The sequence below is a fragment of the Pelophylax lessonae genome (assembly GCF_965119305.1).
Source record: "Pelophylax lessonae genome assembly, chromosome: 6".
Taxonomy (NCBI): Eukaryota; Metazoa; Chordata; class Amphibia; order Anura; family Ranidae; genus Pelophylax; species Pelophylax lessonae.
Genome location: NC_138773.1, coordinates 39,841,611 through 39,866,133, shown reverse-complemented (window position 1 = coordinate 39,866,133; position 24,523 = coordinate 39,841,611). Strand labels below are relative to the sequence as shown.

Below are 24,523 nucleotides of genomic sequence, written 5' to 3'. Positions count from 1 at the left end.
AGGTTTGAGGGTGCTGCCTGTTCCATACTCCCCCTACTCCTCATCTAGCCTTTTAGGGGTACAAACAATAGTAATTGGGGCCCAGTGTGGTTGTGTACGTGTGATATACATACACTTTTTTTGGATCATATTTTCTATTCCGCTATTTAATCAAAAACCTTTGGGGATCAGTTAAATTGGGGGATAGTCTGTGTTGGTACGTGTGAGAGAGATCCACCTTTCCAAGTTGTTGGGGTTCATCTCATACTTCTGAAGGTTTGAGGGTGCTGCCTGTTCCATACCCCCCCTACTCCTCATCTAGCCTTTTAGGGGTACAAACAATAGTAATTGGGGCCTAGTGTGGTTGTGTACGTGTGATATACATACACTTTTTTTGGATCATATTTTCTATTCCGCTATTTAATCAAAAACCTTTGGGGATCAGTTAAATTGGGGGATAGTCTGTGTTGGTACGTGTGAGAGAGATCCACCTTTCCAAGTTGTTGGGGTTCATCTCATACTTCTGAAGGTTTGAGGGTGCTGCCTGTTCCATACCCCCCCTACTCCTCATCTAGCCTTTTAGGGGTACAAACAATAGTAATTGGGGCCTAGTGTGGTTGTGTACGTGTGATATACATACACTTTTTTTGGATCATATTTTCTATTCCGCTATTTAATCAAAAACCTTTGGGGATCAGTTAAATTGGGGGATAGTCTGTGTTGGTACGTGTGAGAGAGATCCACCTTTCCAAGTTGTTGGGGTTCATCTCATACTTCTGAAGGTTTGAGGGTGCTGCCTGTTCCATACTCCCCCTACTCCTCATCTAGCCTTTTAGGGGTACAAACAATAGTAATTGGGGCCTAGTGTGGTTGTGTACGTGTGATATACATACACTTTTTTTGGATCATATTTTCTATTCCGCTATTTAATCAAAAACCTTTGGGGATCAGTTAAATTGGGGGATAGTCTGTGTTGGTACGTGTGAGAGAGATCCACCTTTCCAAGTTGTTGGGGTTCATCTCATACTTCTGAAGGTTTGAGGGTGCTGCCTGTTCCATACTCCCCCTACTCCTAGCCTTTTAGGGGTACAAACAATAGTAATTGGGGCCTAGTGTGGTTGTGTACGTGTGATATACATACACTTTTTTTGGATCATATTTTCTATTCCGCTATTTAATCAAAAACCTTTGGGGATCAGTTAAATTGGGGGATAGTCTGTGTTGGTACGTGTGAGAGAGATCCACCTTTCCAAGTTGTTGGGGTTCATCTCATACTTCTGAAGGTTTGAGGGTGCTGCCTGTTCCATACCCCCCCTACTCCTCATCTAGCCTTTTAGGGGTACAAACAATAGTAATTGGGGCCTAGTGTGGTTGTGTACGTGTGATATACATACACTTTTTTTGGATCATATTTTCTATTCCGCTATTTAATCAAAAACCTTTGGGGATCAGTTAAATTGGGGGATAGTCTGTGTTGGTACGTGTGAGAGAGATCCACCTTTCCAAGTTGTTGGGGTTCATCTCATACTTCTGAAGGTTTGAGGGTGCTGCCTGTTCCATACCCCCCCTACTCCTCATCTAGCCTTTTAGGGGTACAAACAATAGTAATTGGGGCCTAGTGTGGTTGTGTACGTGTGATATACATACACTTTTTTTGGATCATATTTTCTATTCCGCTATTTAATCAAAAACCTTTGGGGATCAGTTAAATTGGGGGATAGTCTGTGTTGGTACGTGTGAGAGAGATCCACCTTTCCAAGTTGTTGGGGTTCATCTCATACTTCTGAAGGTTTGAGGGTGCTGCCTGTTCCATACCCCCCCTACTCCTCATCTAGCCTTTTAGGGGTACAAACAATAGTAATTGGGGCCTAGTGTGGTTGTGTACGTGTGATATACATACACTTTTTTTGGATCATATTTTCTATTCCGCTATTTAATCAAAAACCTTTGGGGATCAGTTAAATTGGGGGATAGTCTGTGTTGGTACGTGTGAGAGAGATCCACCTTTCCAAGTTGTTGGGGTTCATCTCATACTTCTGAAGGTTTGAGGGTGCTGCCTGTTCCATACCCCCCCTACTCCTCATCTAGCCTTTTAGGGGTACAAACAATAGTCATTGGGGCCTAGTGTGGTTGTGTACGTGTGATATACATACACTTTTTTTGGATCATATTTTCTATTCCGCTATTTAATCAAAAACCTTTGGGGATCAGTTAAATTGGGGGATAGTCTGTGTTGGTACGTGTGAGAGAGATCCACCTTTCCAAGTTGTTGGGGTTCATCTCATACTTCTGAAGGTTTGAGGGTGCTGCCTGTTCCATACCCCCCCTACTCCTCATCTAGCCTTTTAGGGGTACAAACAATAGTAATTGGGGCCTAGTGTGGTTGTGTACGTGTGATATACATACACTTTTTTTGGATCATATTTTCTATTCCGCTATTTAATCAAAAACCTTTGGGGATCAGTTAAATTGGGGGATAGTCTGTGTTGGTACGTGTGAGAGAGATCCACCTTTCCAAGTTGTTGGGGTTCATCTCATACTTCTGAAGGTTTGAGGGTGCTGCCTGTTCCATACTCCCCCTACTCCTCATCTAGCCTTTTAGGGGTACAAACAATAGTAATTGGGGCCTAGTGTGGTTGTGTACGTGTGATATACATACACTTTTTTTGGATCATATTTTCTATTCCGCTATTTAATCAAAAACCTTTGGGGATCAGTTAAATTGGGGGATAGTCTGTGTTGGTACGTGTGAGAGAGATCCACCTTTCCAAGTTTTTGGGGTTCATCTCATACTACTGAAGATTTGAGGGTGCTGCCTGTTCCATACTCCTCCTCCTACTGCTCAACCATCCTTTTAGGGGTACAAACAATAGTAGTTGGGGCCTAGTGTGGTGGTGTACGTGCGAGATACATACACTTTCTTTTTGATCATATTTTCTATTCCGCTATTCAATTAAAACCTTTGGGGATCAATTCAATTGCGAGATAGTCTGTGTCGGTACGTGTGAGATCCACCTTTCCAAGTTGTTGGGGTTCATCTCATACTTCTGAAGATTTGAGGGTGCTGCCTGTTCCATACTCCTGCTCCTACTGCTCAACCATCCTTTTAGGGGTACAAACAATAGTAATTGGGGCCTAGTGTGGTTGTGTACGTGCGAGATACATACACTTTTTTTGATCATATTTCCTATTCCGCTATTCAATAAAAACCTTTGAGGATCAATTGAATTGCGGGATAGTCTGTGTCGGTACGTGTGAGATCCACCTTTCCAAGTTTTTGGGGTTCATCTCATACTTCTGAAGATTTGAGGGTGCTGCCTGTTCCATACTCCTCCTCCTACTCCTCATCCATCCTTTTAGGGGTACAAACAATAGTAATTGGGGCCTAGTGTGGTTGTGTACGTGCGAGATACATACACTTTTTTTGATCATATTTCCTATTCCGCTATTCAATAAAAACCTTTGAGGATCAATTGAATTGCGGGATAGTCTGTGTCGGTACGTGTGAGATCCACCTTTCCAAGTTTTTGGGGTTCATCTCATACTTCTGAAGATTTGAGGGTGCTGCCTGTTCCATACTCCTCCTCCTACTCCTCATCCATCCTTTTAGGGGTACAAACAATAGTAATTGGGGCCTAGTGTGGTTGTGTACGTGCGAGATACATACACTTTTTTTGATCATATTTCCTATTCCGCTATTCAATAAAAACCTTTGAGGATCAATTGAATTGCGGGATAGTCTGTGTCGGTACGTGTGAGATCCACCTTTCCAAGTTTTTGGGGTTCATCTCATACTTCTGAAGATTTGAGGGTGCTGTCTGTTCCATACTCCTCCTACTCCTCATCCATCCTTTTAGGGGTAGAAACAATAGTAATTGGGGCCTAGTGTGGTTTTGTACGTGCGAGATACATACACTTTTTTGGATCATATTTCCTATTCCGCTATTCAATAAAAACCTTTCTAGGGTAAGATCTTAAATTACAGAAATATGAGGAGACCGTCAAATAAGGGCCGTGGCCTGGGTCGTGGTGCTGCTGGTAGAGCTCCTGTTGCAAGGAGAGGACGTGGTCGATCTGTGCCAGCTACACGCACAAGTGAAACACCTTCCTCAAGTGTGAGTAGGCGACAGAACCTGCATCAGTATTTGGTAGGGCATCAAACGCCCCTAGAAGTGATGAGGCCAGAACAAGTTGAGGCGATAGTAGATTGGTTTGCTGCTGACAGTGCCTCCAGTTCCTTCACATTGTCTCCCACCCAGTCTACTGCAGAAAGGTCAGAGTTGGCACCTGCAGCCAATGTCCAACCGTCTTTCACCTCACCCCCTTGCAAATCAGGCCAGCAGTCTGAGCCCCAAGCCATACAGCAGTCTCTTATTCTTTTTGAGGACTCTGTCAGCAGGGTTTCCCAGGGCCATCCACCTAGCCCTGCCCCAGAAGTGGAAGAGATTGAGTGCAGCGATGCCCAACCACTTATTTCTCAAGATGAGTACATGCAAGGATCATCGCAGCACGTCTCCGATGATGACGAAACGCAGGTGCCAACTGCTGCGGCGTTCAGCATTGTGGAGACCGACAAGGAGGGCAGGGGTGAAGACTGGGTGGAAGATGATGTGGAGGACGATGAGGTCCTCGACCCCACATGGAATGAACGTCATGCAGGTGACCTGAGTAGTTTGGAGGAAGAGGCGGTGGTCGCACAGAGCCACCAGCACAGCAGAAGAGGGAGCAGGGTGCAGAAGCGGAGCGGCCGTGCCCTAGACACTATGCCCGCTACTGCCCAACGCAGCAAGGGAACGAGCGCACCAAAGTCAGCTCAAAGGAGTTCTCTAGCGTGGAAGTTCTTTAGAAAATGTGCTGATGACAGGACACGAGTGGTTTGCACCCTGTGCAATCAGAGCTTGAAGCGAGGCATAAACCTTCTCAACCTGAGCACAACCTGCATGATCAGGCATCTAAGTGCAAAGCACGAGCTGCAGTGGAGTACACACCTTCAAAACCAAGAAACGTCTCTGGCTCATCCTGCTTCCTCTTCTGCTGCAGTCTCGGCCGCTCCAGCCACATCTGTAGTGATACCGGCACCTGCCACCCCGCAAACAGACGATCTGTCAGCAACACCACCACCTGGGTCACCAACAACCATCTCCACAATGTCCCGTGGAAGCGTTCAGCTTTCCATCTCCCAAACACTTGAGAGGAAGAGGAAGTACCCCCCTACCCACCCGCGATCCCTGGCCCTGAATGCCAGCATTTCAAAATTATTGGCCTTTGAAATGCTGTCATTCCGTCTGGTGGAGACGCACAGTTTTAAAAACCTTATGTCGGTGGCTGTCCCACAGTACGTCGTGCCCAGCCGCCACTACTTTTCCAGGCAAGCCATCCCTTCCCTGCACAACCAAGTGGGGGAAAATATCAGGTGTGCACTGCGCAACGCCATCTGTGCCAAGGTCCACCTAACTACGGATACGTGGACCAGTAAGCACGGTCAGGGGCGTTATATCTCCCTAACGGCACACTGGGTAAATGCAGTGGCGGATGGGCCTGAGGCGGATAGCAATTTGGCGCATGTCCTTCCACCACCGAGGATTGCAGGGCGCTTCAGTTTGCCTCCTGTTCCTAACTCCTCCTACTCCGCTTCCTCATCCTCTACCGCCTCCTCATCCGGACAGCGTAACACCTTCACCACCAACTTCAGCACGGCCAGGGGTAAACGACAGCAGGCAGTTTTACAACTTGCCTGTTTGGGGGACAAACCACACACCGCGCAGGAGTTGTGGAGGAGCATGGAACAGCAGACAAATGAGTGGTTGCTGCCAGCGAGCCTCAAGCCCGGCCTGGTGGTGTGCGATAACGGGCGAAATCTCATAGCAGCTCTGGGCCTAGCCGGTTTGACGCACATCCCTTGCCTGGCGCATGTGCTGAATTTGGTGGTGCAGAGGTTCCTTAAAAACTACCCCGATATGTCAGAGCTGCTGCAGAAAGTGCGGGCCGTTTGTGCGCACTTTCGGCGTTCTCACCCTGCTGCTGCTCGCCTGGCAGCGCTGCAGCGTAACTTCGGCCTTCCCGCTCACCGCCTCATATGTGACGTGCCCACAAGGTGGAACTCCACCTTGCACATGCTGGAAAGACTGTGCGAGCAGCAGCAGGCCATAGTGGAGTTTCAGCTGCAGCACGCACGCGTGAGTCGCTCTGCGGAACAGCACCACTTCACCACCAATAACTGGGCCTCCATGCGAGACCTGTGTGCCTTGTTGCGCTGTTTTGAGTACTCCACCAACATGGCCAGTGGCAATGACGCCGTTCTCAGCTTAACTATCCCACTTCTATGCCTCCTTGAAAAAACAATTCGGGCGATGATGGAAGAGGATGTGGCACAGGATGAGGAGGAGGAGGAGGATGAAGAGGTAACATTTCCAAGGCTTTCAGGGCAGTCATTCGCAAGGGGCTACGAGGGTGGGTTCCTGCACACGCAAACGCCAGGGACGCAATTGTCCAGCAGGGGCACAGTTCTGGAGGATGAGGAGGATGAGGAGGAGGAGGAGCTGGAGGAGGAGATGGAACCATGTTCACAGCAGGGTGGCACCCAGGCCAGCTCATGGCCATCACTGGTGCGTGGCTGGGGGGATACAGAGGACACGGACGATACACCTCCCACAGAGGACAGCCTTTCGTTGCCTCTGGGCAGCCTGGCACACATGAGCGATTACATGCTGCAGTGTCTCCACAACGACCGCCGAGTTGCCCACATTCTAACTTGTGCTGATTACTGGGTGGCCACGCTGCTGGATCCCCGTTACAAGGACAAAGTACCGTCCTTAATTCACTCACTGGAGCGCGATCGCAAGATGCGCGAGTACAAGCGCACGCTGGTAGACGCCATGCTGCTGGCATTCCCATCTGACAGCGGGGCCACAGTGGAAGCACAAGGCAGAGGAGGAGGAGGAGGAGGTCGCCAACGCAACCAGGGCACCGCCAGCACCTCAGAAGGCAGGGTTAGCATGGCCGAAATGTGGAAAAGCTTTGTCAGCACGCCACAACAAACAGCAGCACCAGCAGCTCAGATGGAACGTCTTAGCAGGAGGCAGCATTTTACCAACATGGTGGAGCAGTATGTGTGCACACGCCTACATGTAGTGAATGACGGGTCTGCCCCCTTCAACTTCTGGGTCTCCAAATTGGGCACATGGCCTGAGCTTGCCCTTTACGCCTTGGAGGTGCTGGCGTGCCCTGCAGCCAGTGTATTATCTGAACGGGTATTTAGCACGGCTGGGGGCGTTATAACAGACAAGCGCAGCCGCCTGTCCAGAGACAATGTGGACAAGCTCACGTTCATTAAAATGAACCAGGCATGGATCCCACGGGACTTTTCCGTACCTTATGCAGAATAGCAATGGATACCGACCTTACCCACCCATTGTTCCATTTTTGCTCTTTCTCACTCTTTTGGGGTGTACCCTCATTTAAAATTTTTGAAAAGAAGCAGTGTTGGCTACCTCGTCCTCCTCCTCAGGGCCAGATTAATGTAGGGGCTATTGGAGCTGCAGCTCCAGGCCCCTACCTTTTATATAGGCCCCGGGTTGGCCATATTCACTGTTACCGCTCTTCTGTCACTTGTAAACACAGAAGTCTGGCTTCTATGCTCGCTTCCCCAGGCAGCACCCTCAGAACCTCCCCACACAACGTGAAGGCCGGACAAGGAGGGACAGTTGGCGATGCATGGATGTGTTTATGGGCTTCAGAGACAGCATCCCATGTTGAATTAGGCATGCATGGCTGCACCCTTCCTCCTCTGGGTGCATGGCAAGGCACGGCCCTTAAGGCCCTTCAAAATCCTCAGCACCAAGCCCATGATGCTGTTAATCCGGCCCTGGTCCTCCTCCACCGCCGCTTCCACCTACACCGCCCATAGGTGTGCGCAGCCTATTGCATTAAGGTGTGCACCCCAAAGTTGAAATACACATGCATGTGTTTGCCAGCAGGGAGAGTAATGTATCGGGGCCATGTACCTGTAGGCAAGGAGAAATAGAGCAGAGCAGGTCCCAGGGAGATCTTTCCCATCTCCTCACTGGCAATGCTATGTGCCCTAGGTGATTAGGGTGTGCCCAGGCACACCCAGCACACCCTGTGCGCACGCCTATGTCACCGCCACATCCACCACCACCTCAACCTCCCTCCTACTCCATATGGGCCTCGTCCTTCAGAGATGAAGAAGAACATTGTTTTATTTTTCTGTTTTTTTTTGTTGTTTTAAGTTATTTCCCTATCCACATTTGTTTGCAGAGCACTTGCCATGCTCTTAATTACGTTTTGCTGCCATTTGCAGCACTCTAGCCCTTTCCTTTGGTGTTTTAGAGCCATTTTAGTGCCTTAAAGTTCGGGTCCCCATTGACTTCAATGGGGTTCGGTGTCCGGGAAAAGTTCGGTAAAAGTCCGGGACACGGACCCGGACTTTTTTTTAAAGTTCGGCCGAACCCGTCGAACACGGACATCTAGGTGTCCGCTCAACCCTAGTAGTGACCTAAACCAAAAACATTGTTGAAAGGTAGCAGAATCAAGGTAAATGAATAGGATAGGCAGCATATGCAGTCTTCAATGGATGGCAAACTCCTAGCAAATTCAATGTGTTACATCAGCATCAGGGGCCTGATAGCTCTTGTTGATCCAGGACTGGTTCATTTTGATGAAAGTCAGCTGATCAACAGAGTCTGTGGACAGACGCACTCTTTTGTCCGTCACAAAACCTCCAGCGGCACTGAACGTCAATTCGGAAAGCACACTGGAAGCAGGACAGGCCAGTAGCTCCATTGCACATGGAGCAAGTTCTGGCCAGTGGTCCATCCTCAAGACCCAGTAAGCAAGTGGATGTGCAGCTGGAAAGGTCTCCAAGTCTGCTCTTGCACCTAGATAATCATGCACCATATGATAGAGATGCTGGTGATGGTTGCTTAAACATAATAGTCCTGGGTGCTGCTGAGGACAGAAGAACTGTTTAAAGGCATCGCTCAGCCGGCCGCCTTCTCCACTGCTTCTTTTTTGGCTGAACGATGCCTCAGAAACACGTCCGGAGAATATTGACCTCCCAGGGTCTGGAAAGACGTTACACAATTTTTTCTTCAAGGCCTCCTCAAGATGCTCATCCTCTGCTCCCTCTGTGAAGGCAGGGTGAGCTCTGCAACTTTACCCTTGTAACGTAGATCAAGAAGGGTTGCCAACCAGTAATGATCCCTCTCCTTGATAGCACGAATCCTCGGGTCCTTTCGCAGGCTTTGCAGAATCAGGGAGCCCATGCAACGTAAGTTGGAGGAGGCATGAGCTTCTGAGTCCTCTGGGTCACTAAGGATGACATTGTCAGCAGGAGCAACCTCTCCCCAACCACGTACAACTCCTGGGGTTTCTGGGGAATCAAAACCATCCCTTGAAGACTGCTGTATCCTATCCTCTTCCTCTACATCCATGCTCCCAAAATCCTCATCCTCCTCTTCCTCCTGTGTGTTTTGTGGCCCTGCAGGAATGATATCTGCATAAAGGGGGCCTTGTGAGGAAAGGAAGTCCTCCTCTTCCTGCCGCTGTTCTGCCTCAAGTGCCCTGTCCATGATTCCACACAGTGTGTGCTCCAGCAGGTAGACTAGCGGGACAGTGTCACTGATGCATGCATCGTCCGGGCTCACCATCCGAGTGGCCTCCTTTAAATGGTGACAGGACGATGCACGCATCCTTAATCAATAGCCACTGGCGTGGCGAAAAAAAGCCAAGCTCCCCTGAACCTGTCCTTGCGCCATACTCACACAGGTACTCATTGATGGCCCTCTGCTGCGTGTGCAGCCGCTGCAGCATTGCCAACAATGAGTTCCACATGGTGGGCATGTCACAAATGAGGCGGTTGATGGGCAGGTTGAATTCCTGTTGAATGTCAGATAAGATAGCACTGGCATTTAACGAAAAGCGAAAATGGCCACAGACTTTCCTGGCCTGCCTCAGGAGATCTTGGAAGCCCGGGTATCTGCCCAAGAAACGCTGCACCACCAGATTCAGAACGTGTGCCAAGCATGGAACATGTGTCAAGTGTCCCTGTCGGAGGGCGGAGAGAAGGTTGGTGCCATTATCGCATACAACCATTCCTGGCTCAAGCTCTCATGGCGTCAACCATCTCTGAGCCTGCCCTTGCAGAGCTGACAGAATCTCTGCACCGGTGTGACTCCTAGCCCCTAGACAGACCAACTGAAGCACAGCATGGCATCTTTTAGCCTGACTGCTTGCATAGTCCCTTGAACGCTTAGGGACCGTTGCTCCTGCAGAGGACAATTGCGCAGAAGAGGACATGGAGGAAGAGGAGGAGGTGGTGGTGGAGTAGCCAGATGTGGCAGAACCAGTACCAGCTTTTTGGAGGTGTGCTGGCAAAACAAGCTCCAGCACCGAACCCTGTACTGCATCCTTCCCAGCTGCCAGCAGAGTTACCCAGTGCACAGTGAAAGAAATGTAACGTCCCTGTCCATGCCTGCTGGACCAAGTCAGCAGTAATGTGCACCTTCCTGCTGACCGCTTTGTCCAAGGAGGCCAAAACACTACCTTTCACATGAAGGTAGAGAGCCGGAATGGCCTTACGCGAAAAGTAATTGGGACCTGCCACTGTGGTGCAGCACATTCCACAAATTTGCGAAAGGGAGGCGAGTCTACCAGCTAAAAAATGCAGCAAATGTAATGCTAGCAATTTGGCAAAGCTAGCATTAAGACGCTATGCGCGTGGATGGCTGGGACAGTATTTCTTTCTATGGTTCAAATACTGGGGTAGTGAAATTTGCCTGATGCTCAAATCAAGCGGAGGTGTACTGCTAGCAGATTGGGTGCAACTCTCTGTGCCACTCATTGCCATACCATCATCCCTCTCAATGCTGGTATTTGAGAAGGCATGAGGTATAGTAGGGTTAGAGATCGCAGATGCGGAGCAAGGTGATGTATGCTTGTTTTGATATGGTGACTCTTTCAGGTGCTGTTGCCAACGGACTGCATGGCAGGAAGTCATATGCCTTGTCAAGCATGTGGTGCCCAATCAGCTGGTGTTCTGGCCGTGCTTGATCCACTTTAGACAGATGCTGCAAACAGCAACGCTGCGGTCTACTGCACAGGTGCTGAAAAATGCCTACACTAATGAACTTTTTGGAGTCCGCAGGGATTTTGCAGCACCCTGCACCTGTGGAGCTCTGTGCTGTGACGCAATAGGTTAGCTACTGCTAGGCCAGCCCATGGAGCACATACTGCCTTATTGCAGTTGTGCATCCTCCTCATCCTCCCCCTCCTCCTCCTCTTCTATCCTGTCAGGCACCCAAGTACGGTCAGTGACCTCATCATCCCCTCCCTCCTCGTCACTGGAGTAAACTTGGCAATATGCTTCATCTGTGGCAACATGGCTGCTGGTCTCTTGTCCGTCGTTGTCACCCTCTCTCTCTAGGCTCATGTTATTCCCTTCATCAACCTGGGAAACAACATCACAGCTGTCAAATTGCTGCGCATCATCCAGGAGCATGACACTGACACTATGATCGAATAGTTCCGGTGACTCCTCTGTGCATAATGGTGGGGCAACTGAAGCAGTAGCTGTGGAGAAGGAGCCTGTGGAACGGGCCGCTTTGGCAGCTGCGGTGGAAGGCAAGCTACAGGGAGCGTGGGTGTCAGAGGAAGAGGAGGATGAGGATGGCTTATTGATCCACTCACCAACTCTTCCACATCTTGTGGATGAATAGCACGGGCAGCCCCGGAAAGAAAGGACGGGCGTGCTCTGCCTGCAGAGGATGCACTATGTCGACTGTGACCACCACTTTTCACAATCGACACAGAGGCCGCTTGCCCTCTTTTCATGGCCTGTGAGCATCGGCCTCTCCTTATCGGCCTTTTGGACATGATGTTGATACAGATCAATATAGGGTATACACAACTGAACAATAGATACTCAATGACCTGATATAATGTAATTGCTAGCCCTATAGATGAGCTGTGGTGGTTATAGATGTACGCAAGTGACCGATTATCAATACTCTCACTTATATCTGATGTAATCTATAATCCTATAGATGGATGATCTGTCATCCCTATAGATAAAACCCCAACTGAGCAGAAAGGTTACTGCCGTAGATCTATGGAATGATGTGTATTCACACAGGTATGTGACCCCCCTATAAATGCAACCCCAACTGAGCGCAAAGGTTACTGCCGTAGATCTCTGGAATGATGTTTATAAAGATTTTAGAATATTGCAGAAACTGACCGATAAACAATACTGGTACTGGTATCTGATGTAAAGAAATTAATCTATCCCTCAGACAGGAACCTTGGCCCTCAATACACTGTCTGATATGATGTAAAGAAATCAGTCTATCCCTACCTAAAGCAGGAACCTTGGCCCTCCCTACACTGCTACTCACTCACTGGCACTATACTGTCTGATATGATGTTAAGAAATCAATCTGTCCCTACCTACACAGGAACCTCGCCCTCCCTGCACTGCTAGAAATGTCTCCCTGCACTGTCTGACTAAAAATAAAACTACTCTGTCCCTGCCTGAATCGCGTGCCTGTCCCTCTCTGAACGCCGCACAATGACACTACAAGCTGCGGCTGCGCGAGCAGCCCTTTATGTAGTGTGGGGTGTGTACTTGGCCCCTTTTTAGATAAAGGCAGCCTGCCATTAGCCCAATCATGGAAGAGATCTGTTGGCCAAAGCATGAGGTCAGGGTGCATGCTTAGGCCAATCACATAATGTGCAGCACGCGCGCCACACATGCATAATGGGAAACTCGGATTTCCTACTATTATGTCATTTGACGAATGATCGAACGAGCCATGTTCGAGTCGAACTTAGCCTCGACTCGAACTTGAAGCTCATCCCTACTGAGCACAATGAGCAGACCTCACTAGCAGATCCTGCTCTCTGGTAGGCAGAGAACAATATAGTTTTACCTGGCAATCCCTCTGGTAAGCAGAAAGAATCCAAAAATATACTCTCTCTTTCTAGTACCTACCTAGGAGGGTGCTACATACACTAAATGTACTTCATTACATTACAGTTATCTCACATAAAAATACCATTGGTAATTGGACAGTATTTTTCCTATATTACACGATCAATGCATAACAATGAACAAAAGCCATGGATGTATTAATAGACACGCCTCACCATAAATAGCTCTGCAGTAAAATGTTTTCTCTTTCTTCTGTTTCCCACAGCTATATCTACAGATGAAGGTCACATCTTTGTGTTTGGTCACACTGGGTCTGAACTTCAGTGAAGATGTGTAGTTTGGTCCATCTCTACATGATATGACCCCATACTGTGTGTCCATCAGTCTCTCCTCTTCCTCCTTATCTCCTCCATGGGACTCTGGGATCTCATAGACTTGTTTTTCTCTCTTCTCCAGCCAAGTCACACTCGTGTTCTCTGGGCAGTTGGTGGCTCTACAGTATAGAGATGTTTCTTCTCCAATTATCAGCTTCTTGGGACCTTCAATGTCCATTACTGTGAAAGTTCCCATATCTGCAAAACATATTTGTTCCCATACTGGCAAGTGGCAACAATTACATTTAGTAAGAAAGGACACAGGGTACACTGATATACATTTTGTACCTGAAAGTACAAAAATGTACAGAGTTTTAACATGTATTACCTATTTTTCTGCATTTTCGATTCCACAAAAAAATCCCAATCCCAACGAATATTGTTATCAAAACCAGAATAATACAGAGCAAAGTGACCACACTGGGTAATGTTTCCATATCTGTAAAATAAGATAATGATAAAAAAAGAAAGTGTTTTCTTAAGACATCCTCTACAGTTGAAAGAGATGAAGGAACGATCTTACATCCCCTGGCAAATTACCTAATAGCCCACATAAAAAAGAACACTAGTGTTACTTTTTGGAATATTTTGGCCCCCAGCTTTAATTAAATATAAATTACTGTTAAGATCACCATAATGTTATTAAAGATTGTGAAGTTTATTATATAAATCACATTGATCAAACGAAGCAGGTCTTTGACAGCACCCCCCCCCCCCCAAACTCACAGACAGTTGGTTTCTACCCATACCAGCCATCACCAGCCACTTTTCACCGTTCAGGCTTATACACATCACATGAACAAATTCCCAAGCTTCACCATAACTATGAGAGTTCTGCCTTCCTAAAAATGTATGTAGGCATGAAAAAAAAAAATCAATCAATTGTAAATTATAACGTTCCAATTTCTTATTTCCTCTGCAGACTCCTTTTCTTTCCTGTCAAAGCTATGCAATGGTTAAGACCCATTGTAGCATTGACAGATACGCACAAACCATCTTTGATAGGGAATAGCAAGACACTGTGCAAAGCACAGCGAGCCGGCAGTCCTGTAGTTGGCCTGTAACATCACCAACTGACAGGCCCACATTTTAGCCTTCCCTGTACTGATTGGCAGTAGTTTCTGTATGGAGACTCACTGTCTAGTGATACACTTGCAACACCTATGTCAGAGAATGGTTCGCGGAAGAACTGGCAAATCTGGCAAATCTGCTAATGCCCAGCGGTATAGCAAATTGGCACATAGAATTTGCCAATGCAAATGTGCATGTGTGCACGGGAACGAACAGCAGTGGGCACAAATGTGGGCTATGGCACATGGCCATTTAAAGCCAGCAGCATGAGCCACTAGTTGCTGGATGATCTTCAGCTCCCCGGTGTGTTCCTGAGTTCCTGCTATTATTGGATCTCCTGTTACCGCCCTGACTTGCCTTTGACCTGTCTTGTCTTTATTCCTGGCTTTGACCCTCGGCTTGTTCTGTTGACTTCGCTTCTGCTCGCTGATCCGTGTATGACCTCTGGCTTGCTCTTCTGACTCCGCTGTTGCCTGATTACCAGTGTATGACCCAAGCTTACACCTGATTCTGCTTGCTGCTTTTACCTCTGGCTGATATTCCGTGTATGACTACTGGCTTGGCTCCTGACTCTGCTCCAGGCTCTCTCTTCTGCCAAGTCTCATGTGGTACTCCCAAGGAACCCCTGCCCAGGAACATCCTGCTTGTCAGCCATCACCCAGTGGACATCTCCTCAACTCTTCAGTCTGTCGCAGCTAACAACCCCTGCTTCTTTAAGCATAGCACTCCCTGTTATCACCTTCAGGGGCGCTCTGCAAGGGAAGCCCTATCAGCACTTTCTCCTCTGACCAGGTACGTGACAACCTAGCATAATAGGAAATGGAATAGATTGGTCTTGTATTTAGCAAGCTGTGGATTGCCAGAAGAAGGCTTTACTCTCACCCCTATTAAGCAGAGGTGATTATCAGTCACAGACCTCTTTACAAAAACAATAAAAAGGATATTTAAAACCTCTCTGCGTTGTGTTAAAATGGGGAGTGGGTAAAGGATCTACCTATCATTTAAATTCTCATTAAATTAAATTATGTTTTTTTTTTTTTTTGTATTTCCATTTAACACAACACTCAAAGAAGTTGATAAAAGTGTTACAATATTTGGCACCATTAAGACTTGCCTCCACTGTGACATCAAGTCCCCAACTTGACTAATCACATCACTTTGCATCTACCCCTTGTCAACTCTTTACTCCTAACTTATTTATACCCTTATTCTAAGGGTGGGAGACAGGGACAAATGCAGTGGCGTAACTAGAACCTTCAGGGCCCCGATGCAAGAAACCATAAAGGGCCCCCCGGACGGGGCCCTTCCCTCCCAGCCTGGTGGCAAAATGCCAGGGCCGGTCACAAGTGCAATGTTTGTGCCCCCTTTCAATGCAGAGTGACCACAGCGTTCCCCCTTTTAATGCAGAGTGACCACAGCGTGCCCCCTTTTAATGCAGAGTGACCACAGCGTGCCCCCTTTCAATGCAGACTGACCACAGCATGCCCCCTTTCAATGCAGACTGACCACAGCGTGCCCCCTTTCAATGCAGACTGACCACAGCATGCCCCCATCAATGCAGAGTGACCACAGCGTGCCCCCATCAATGCAGAGTGACCACAGCGTGCCCCCATCAATGCAGAGTGACCACAGCATTCCTCCTTTCAATGCAGACCGACCACAGCCTGTCCCCATCAATGCAGAGTGACCACAGCGTGCCCCCTTTCAATGCAGACTGACCACAGCCTGTCCCCATCAATGCAGAGTGACCACTGCGTGCCCCCCTTTCAATGCAAACTGACCACTGTGTGCCCCCTTTCAATGCAGACTGACCACAGCATGCCCCCTTTCAATGCAGACTGACCACAGCGTGCCCCCTTTCAATGCAGAAAGCCAGTGCACTTACCTGCAGCGGCGGCTTCTCCTTGAGTCCTCCCGCCTCTTCCTCAACCAATGGCATGTGTTCGCCTTTCGGCCAATCAGGAAGTGGGTCTTGGACGCGCTTCCTGATTGGCCAGGAGGAGGATCCGTGTGACAATAGTGAATTTTCATTCGCTATTGTCACACAAATGGGTGGGCTCGGGGCGCACTGCTCTGGTTCCCGGGTCCTCCCTTTTCTGAAGCTTTTCTGTGACTCACACTGTCAGGATGGAGCCATTGGCTCCTTCTGACAGCTCCGCTGGCATACACAGGCTCAGCGGAACAGGGGGGGGGGGGTTGGACGCAATGATTGTGCGGGCCGCAGGTTCCCCACCCCTGCATTAGGGGGTTAAAACAGGCGGTGAGGAAGCAACATATTGCCTTTTCACCGCCTGTGAAATGCCTCTGAAAAGCGATATGAGTATGGATCGCTTTTCAGAGAAATAGCATTTTCATGCTGGTACTATGAACAACCTGAAAAAAAAATTACTTCTGATTGTACACATATATGGGGTCAGGATTAAAAGTAATGTGCACACATACACTCATAAACGCACATGTACACACATACACACACATATACATACTCATATATAAGCACATATACACACACGGAGCACCTGACAGCTGACAAGCTCCCCACTCACAGCACCCCCCATGATATGCGCCATGCACACAAAACACCCCCAGATGACAAGAGCCCCACACACATCACTTCCCAGATGATAAGTGTCCTACACACAGCTGACAAGATCTCCCAGATGATAAGTGTTCCCCACACATAGATAGCACCCCTATTAGAACAAGCAGCCCACACACAGCACTCCACAGTTGACAAGCTCCCCACTCAGAGCACCTCCCCAGGATTGGTGCCCGCACACACAACGCCTCCCAGATGACAAGCACATCACACATTGCTTCCTAGATGATAAGTGTCCCCCACACAACCGGCATGTACCCTTAAATAAGCACACACACGTACATATATCCATACACATATAAACACACAAACATACATACATGCACACACATACATATATAGATGCACATATGCACACACATATAAACACACACATACATACATACATACATACATACATACATTACATACATACACACACATACATACATACATACATACATACATACATACATACATACATTACATACATACATACACACACATACATACATACACACACATGCATACATTACATACACACACATACATTACATACATACATACATACATACATACATTACATACATACACACACATACATACATTACATACACACACATACATGACATACATACACACATACATACATACATACATACATACATTACATACATACACACATACATACATTACACACACATACATTACATAATACACACATACATACATACATACATACATACATTACATACATACACACACATACATTACATACATACACACACATACATTACATACATACACACATTACATACATACACACACATACATACATACATACATACACATACATATATAGATGCACATATGCACACACATATAAACACACACATACATACATACATACATACACACATACACATACATACATACATACATTACATACATACATACACGCACATGCATACATACATACATACATACATACACACACATGCATATATACATACATACACACATACATACACACACATGCATATATACATACATACATACATACATTACATACATGCATACATACATACATTACATACATACATACATACATACACATACATACATACATAACATACATACATACATACATACACATACATACATACATACATACATACATACATAACATACATACATAACATACATACACACAAACATACAATACATACATACACACACATGCATACATACATTACATACACACACATGCATACATACATACATTACATACATACATACATACACACATACATACATCACATACATACATACATACACACATACATACACACACATGCATACATACATACATTACATACATACATACACATACATACATACATACATACATACATACATACATACATACATTACATACATACATACATACATAACATACATACACACATACATACATACATTACATACATTACATACATACATAACATACATACACACACATACATACATACATTACATACATACATACATAACATACATACATACATACATACATTACATTACATACATACATAACATACATACACACATACATACATTACATACATACATACATACAATACATACATACACACACATACATACATACATTACATACATACATACATAACATACATACATTACATTCATACATACATAACATACATACACACATACATACATACATTACATACATACATACAATACATACATACACACACATGCATACATACATAACATACATACATACATACATACATACATACATACATACATACATACATACATACATACATTACATACATACATTACATACATACACACACATGCATACATACATAACATAACATACATAACATACATAACATACATAACATACATACATTACATACATAACATACATAACATACATACATACATTACATACATACAGAAAAGCCTTTTTAAAAACAGCAGAGAGGACTGTACCTTCCTTCCTGTAACTTCCTGCCGGCCGGTATTGCACTGTAGGGGGAGGCAGAGAGCACAGCACACTATGTTTTCACTTTCCATTTTTTCTAATGTAATCACGATCAGGTTAGTGATGGGAAGTTCGACTCTTTGAAGTGAATCGGTTCATTTCGAGTCACTCACTGAAATGAACCGATTCATTGAATCGAATCTTCGGTTCACTTGCTGAGTCTACTGACAAGCAGTGAACCGAAGCTCTGACTGAACTCTATACAAATGAGCTGAATCAGAGGAGTGACTCATATGTTCGGCAGCTCTCTGGGGATGTTTTCTTTGATTTAACTCCTTCTTGGCTCCTCAGAGCTCTCTCAAGCCTACGGTATGTGTCAGACACAATACACCAGACATCCCAACCTGCCAAAACTCATTTCAGGGAGGTGGCACTCCACGCCGCACTTTCCCCCCGCGCGCCGCCGCTCCCCCCCCCGCGCGCCGCCGCTCCCCCCCGGCGCCGCTGCGCCCTTCCTGCGCCGCCCCCCCCCCCCCCCCCTGCAAGGATATTACATATTATGACAAAACAGAACTAGTTATTAAAAAATATATTGCAACAATTTACACACGCTAATGCACGTGCCTTTTCTACTTATTTTGCAGACTGCTAGTGGTTACTGCTGGCGGGTACTGCTGGTGTGGGTAATGCTGGTGGTTAGTGCTGGCAGTTACTGCTGGCGGATAATGCTGGCAGGTAATACTGGTCATGCGGGCACTGCTGGAGGAAGCAGCGGCTGCAGTAGAGAGCAGAGCCGCTGCTTCCTGTATCTAAAACCCAAAAAAAGAGACTAAGCGCCAAGAAGTGTAGTGACAGTTTCTTGTGCCTATAGCTGCCAGAGAGGATCAACCCCGGGACCGAGGATGCTAGGAAAAAACACACTACAGAGTCTCTCACACGGAGGCGCTTGGGGCTGTGATAAAAAAAATACTAATGCCAATGCAAATAAAGTAAAAAAATGAACAGTTTATTAAGATGAACAAGGGAAACAGTTAAAATAATAATACTGTCATGTGTTTCTGCTTCACTGACCCTTTAAGACAAGCCGAGTGTTCTGGTCAGTGGATAGAGCCGAATAGGAGCCAATCCTGTAGCTGTCTCAAAAAGGCTGGGAGTGAATGGTGGAAAAAGGACAACTTGTTCCTTGTAATGCTAACCCCAGTGGACTGTGTAACATACCATGGGGGACTTCCAGCGATCATCTTGTAGAAACAGGAAGGGCTCTGTCCAGGCAAAGAGGCGGAGGGGAGACCGACGGTGATGGAGCCGAGTGCTGCAGCTGGAGGATGACATCACTGCTGTGAGCCGACCGACAATCCAATGGTATGGGACAGACCACACTCGGCTACTGAAGGCACTGTGTGATGCTTGGACCAAGCCATCCCATACCATCAGAGTGTCAGTCGGCTCACAGCGGTGACGTCATTGTCCGGCTGCAGCGTTCGGCTCCATCCTTATGCCCCGTACACACGTGCAGATTATCTGAAGACTTTTGTCTTCAGATTTACCTTTTCTATGTAGTGCAAGGGCCTGCCGGATTGCATACAAATTGAAAGTGTTTAGGTTTGACCTCATATTATATGGCTTTGGTAAGTCTGCAGACAAAAGTCTTCAGATAATCTGCACGTGTGTATGGGGCATAAGCAGTGGTGTATTTTGGTTTTGTGCTTCCCTAGGCAAGACTAAAATGATGCCCCCCCCCCCCCATATAAATTTGTCCCACCCCTTCCTGTTTAAGATACACCCCTTCATCTGTTATTATTATTGAAGCCCCCAGTTCTCCTTGCAGGCAGGCAAACTGGTGGACCGCCCCCTGATCCCCTCATTTATTATTCACTGCCTCCCCATCACCCCATGTATTATATATACACTGACCCCCCCATATATTATATATACACTGACCCCTATGTGTTATATATACACTTATCCTCCCCTCCCACCAACCCATGTATTAAATATACACTGACCCCCCATATATTATATATACACTGACCCCAATGTGCTATATATACACACTGATCCCCCCCTCCCACCAACCCATGTATTAAATATACACTGGACCCCAATATATTATATATACACTGACCCCCATGTATTATATATACACACTGACCCCAATGTATTATATATACACACTGACCCCAATGTATTATATATACACATTGACCCCCATTGTATTATATATACACACTGACCCCCATGTATTATATATACATTGACCCCCATTTTATTTTATATACACATTGACCCCCATGTATTATATATACACACTGACCCCCATGTATTATATATACACATTGACCCCCATGTATTATATATACACACTGACCCCCATGTATTATATATACACACTGACCCCCATGTATTATATATACACACTGACCCCCATGTATTATATATACACACACACTGACCCCCATTGTATTATATATACAATGACCCCCAAATATTATATATACACATTGACCCCCATGTATTATATATACACACTGACCCCCATGTATTATATATACACATTGACCCCCATGTATTATATATACATTGACCCCCATTGTATTATATATACACACTGACCCCCATGTATTATATATACACACTGACCCCCATGTATTATATATACATTGACCCCCATTGTATTATATATACAATGACCCCCAAATATTATATATACACTGACCTCCCATGTATGATATGGGGCTTTTTGGGGGCGCCAGACAGATTTTACTCATGACCCAGTCCACCCTTATAAGACCCAGGGGCATCTTTTGGTGACGCCCCCCTGGAAAGTGCCGCCCTAGGCCTGGGCCTTGTCGGCCTAGGCCAAGATACAGCGTTGGGCATAAGTCTCCTGTGGCAGCCGGGAGATCACACGGCACTTGCGGGTGTCCGTGGGCCGCTGGTCAAAGGCGGGAGACTCCCGCAAGTCGCGGGAGACTTGGGATGTCTGATACACTGTCAGATTAGCCAGCATTATCACGTTCAGGACTTCAGGTGACAGCTGTATACATTTAAAGCAGGTTTCTGTGCATGTGAACTGCATTCTGATGGGCCAACTTCACAGGAATAACGATCAGATTTTATTACTGTGTGTGGGTACTTCGGCCACAGTAAGGCTGCATTCACATGTCAGCTTATAATCGCGGGCAGAACCGCCGCGGTTCCGCCCGCGATTCGGAGATTTATTGCAAATCGCAGGATGCCTAGCATTGCCCGTTGATTTGCAATAGCCCCCCAAACGCCAAGCGATGTTGCCGCGATTTACGCCCGCCGAATCGCGGCAACATCGCGCAAACAAAATCGCGGGACGCAATACGCTCCAAAAAAGTACAAGAGCTTCTTTGGAGCGTATTGCGTCCCGCGATTTAGTTTGCGCGATGTTGCCGCGATTCGGCGGGCGTAAATCGCGGCAACATCGCTCGGCGTTTGGGGGGCTATTGCAAATCAACGGGCAACGCTAGGCGTCCCGCGATTTGCAATAAATCTCCGAATCGCGGGCGGAACCGCGGCGGTTCTGCCCGCGATTATAAGCTGACATGTGAATGCAGCCTTATAAAATGAAATTAAAATTAGCTGATTGGTTAGAGGGAGGAGCTGATCTCCTCACTCTAGGATCATATTACCATCAGCCCAGGCCAGCTCTCCTTCACTGAATACTGAAGTTTCATACCGACTCGTTCAGTAAGAAGAACCGAGTCATCCGGTTCACTGAAAAGAATCGATTCAAAAGAACGATTCGTTCATGAACTGGACATCACTACGATCAGCTCTCTCGGGAGGATCGTGGAGCTCCGGTCTCAGCTCCGCTTGCCGCTCCTCATCTCTATACATACAGGGGGCCCTCTCAGGCCCCCTGCAGCATGGGTCCCGGTCGCCATGGCGACCCCTGTACGTCCGCCCCCCGACAAATGTTAATGTCTGGTCTATTACCCTTCTCTCTCTTCCAGCCCATCCTTCACTCTTCACTCTGTCCCTGTCTCCCACCCTTAGAATTAGGGTCAAAACAAGGAGTAAAGGGTTTACAAGGGGTGGATGATACACAGTTCCGGGCAAACTTAATTTGAAATAAAATGTTTGACATGAGGAGTGGATAATTATTCATACCTTCATAGATGAGCTGGAAGTCCTTCTGCAGAGGTTCTCGTAGAGAGTCATGTTGGACTCTACAGGAGAATATTTGGTTTTGGTCATCATTGGTCGGTGTGATTGTGACGGTGCTGTTCACATGATATGTTTCATCTTTATACCTTTGTGGTTTTCCCATTACTTGATTTTCCAGCACCTCACCCTTTCCATGCCAAGTTATCCATATGTCCGGGGGGAAGAATCCAGTAGCATTACAGGTCAGAGTGTTCTCTATATTTCTCAGGACTTTCGTACTAAATACGGATAGTAGAGGTTTGGCTGCAGGGAACACAGATACAGTTTACGAAGTGGGATTTACATGTGTAATGGCGAGGAATCAGCTAATTGATTACACAAGGAGTAACAGTAACTAGACGTTCATTAAATGAGTGCAGGGTAAGACTAAATGGAAGAGCACAAAAAGCCGCACAACCGGTTGAAGATGCAAAAAGTTAAAATCCAAATTTATTTTGCAGGCAAAAAGATAAAATCATCCAAGATGAAACCAAAACAGTCGGAGACATGGGGGGGAAAAGGGGAGCACGGCGGTTGACGCGTTTCACGGAGTCTTCCGCTTAGTCGTAACCAAGACTAACCTTGCCTACATGGTGTATACAGAAATCACCAATGTACAACAAATTCTGAAGTTGTCACAAAAACAAGAGCCACTAAAAGCAGTGTTTAAAGCGGAGTTCCGGGCACAAAATCGATATTTTTTTTTGTGCCCGTCCGCTTGTTCCCCTTCACCTGAAAAGGAATTGGATAGTTAGGTTTTTTTTTTTTATTTACTCACCTTGTAATTGAAGATCGAAGATACTCACCTAGTCTTTACTTCCTCCCTCTGTGCCGCGGCTCCGCCGTCACTTCCGGGCTTGCACTGATTCCTGGGAGCTGAACGTCGTCGCTCCCAGGAATCAATGCGACGGCACCAGCCCCGCTCGTCACTTCAGGGCGACGCCGCATTCCCCTGCTAAACAGCTTCTGGGCATGCCGCGCAGCACGGGAAGTGACGAGAGGGGCCGGTGCAGGCGCATTCTGGGAGAAGAAGACGCGGAAGAAGACGCCGAAGAGGACCGCGCCGGCTTCAGCTGCCCATAAGAGAGATGGAAACGCTGTGGAAGAAATTTTATAAGTGAGTATTTCTTCTAAAAGGTAAGTGCGAACCGGGACAGATCAGAGGCTATCCATTGTGGAATGTACTAGCCCTGACTGTCCTGGGGGTATGTTTGTTGAAAAATGATTTCTGTGCCCGGAACTCCGCTTTAAATAATATATTAGGGGATTGATTTGCTAAAACTGGAGAGTACAAACTTTAACCACTTAAGCCCCAGAGGATTTGGCTGCTAAAAGACCAGGGGGTATTTTGCGATTCGGCACTGCGTGACTTTAAC

At 46.7% G+C, this 24,523-nt stretch overlaps 1 protein-coding gene across 1 annotated transcript in view; it reads right to left on the bottom strand.

The window, feature by feature from the left end:
• LOC309558540 (uncharacterized protein) overlaps nucleotides 1-24,523 on the bottom strand; it is a 553,938-nt gene that overhangs the window by 178,714 nt on the left and 350,701 nt on the right. The window contains exon 5 of the mRNA XM_082261619.1: nucleotides 13,144-13,500. Coding sequence (XP_082117745.1) covers nucleotides 13,144-13,500 — 357 coding nt within the window. The remainder of the gene's footprint in view (nucleotides 1-13,143; nucleotides 13,501-24,523) is intronic.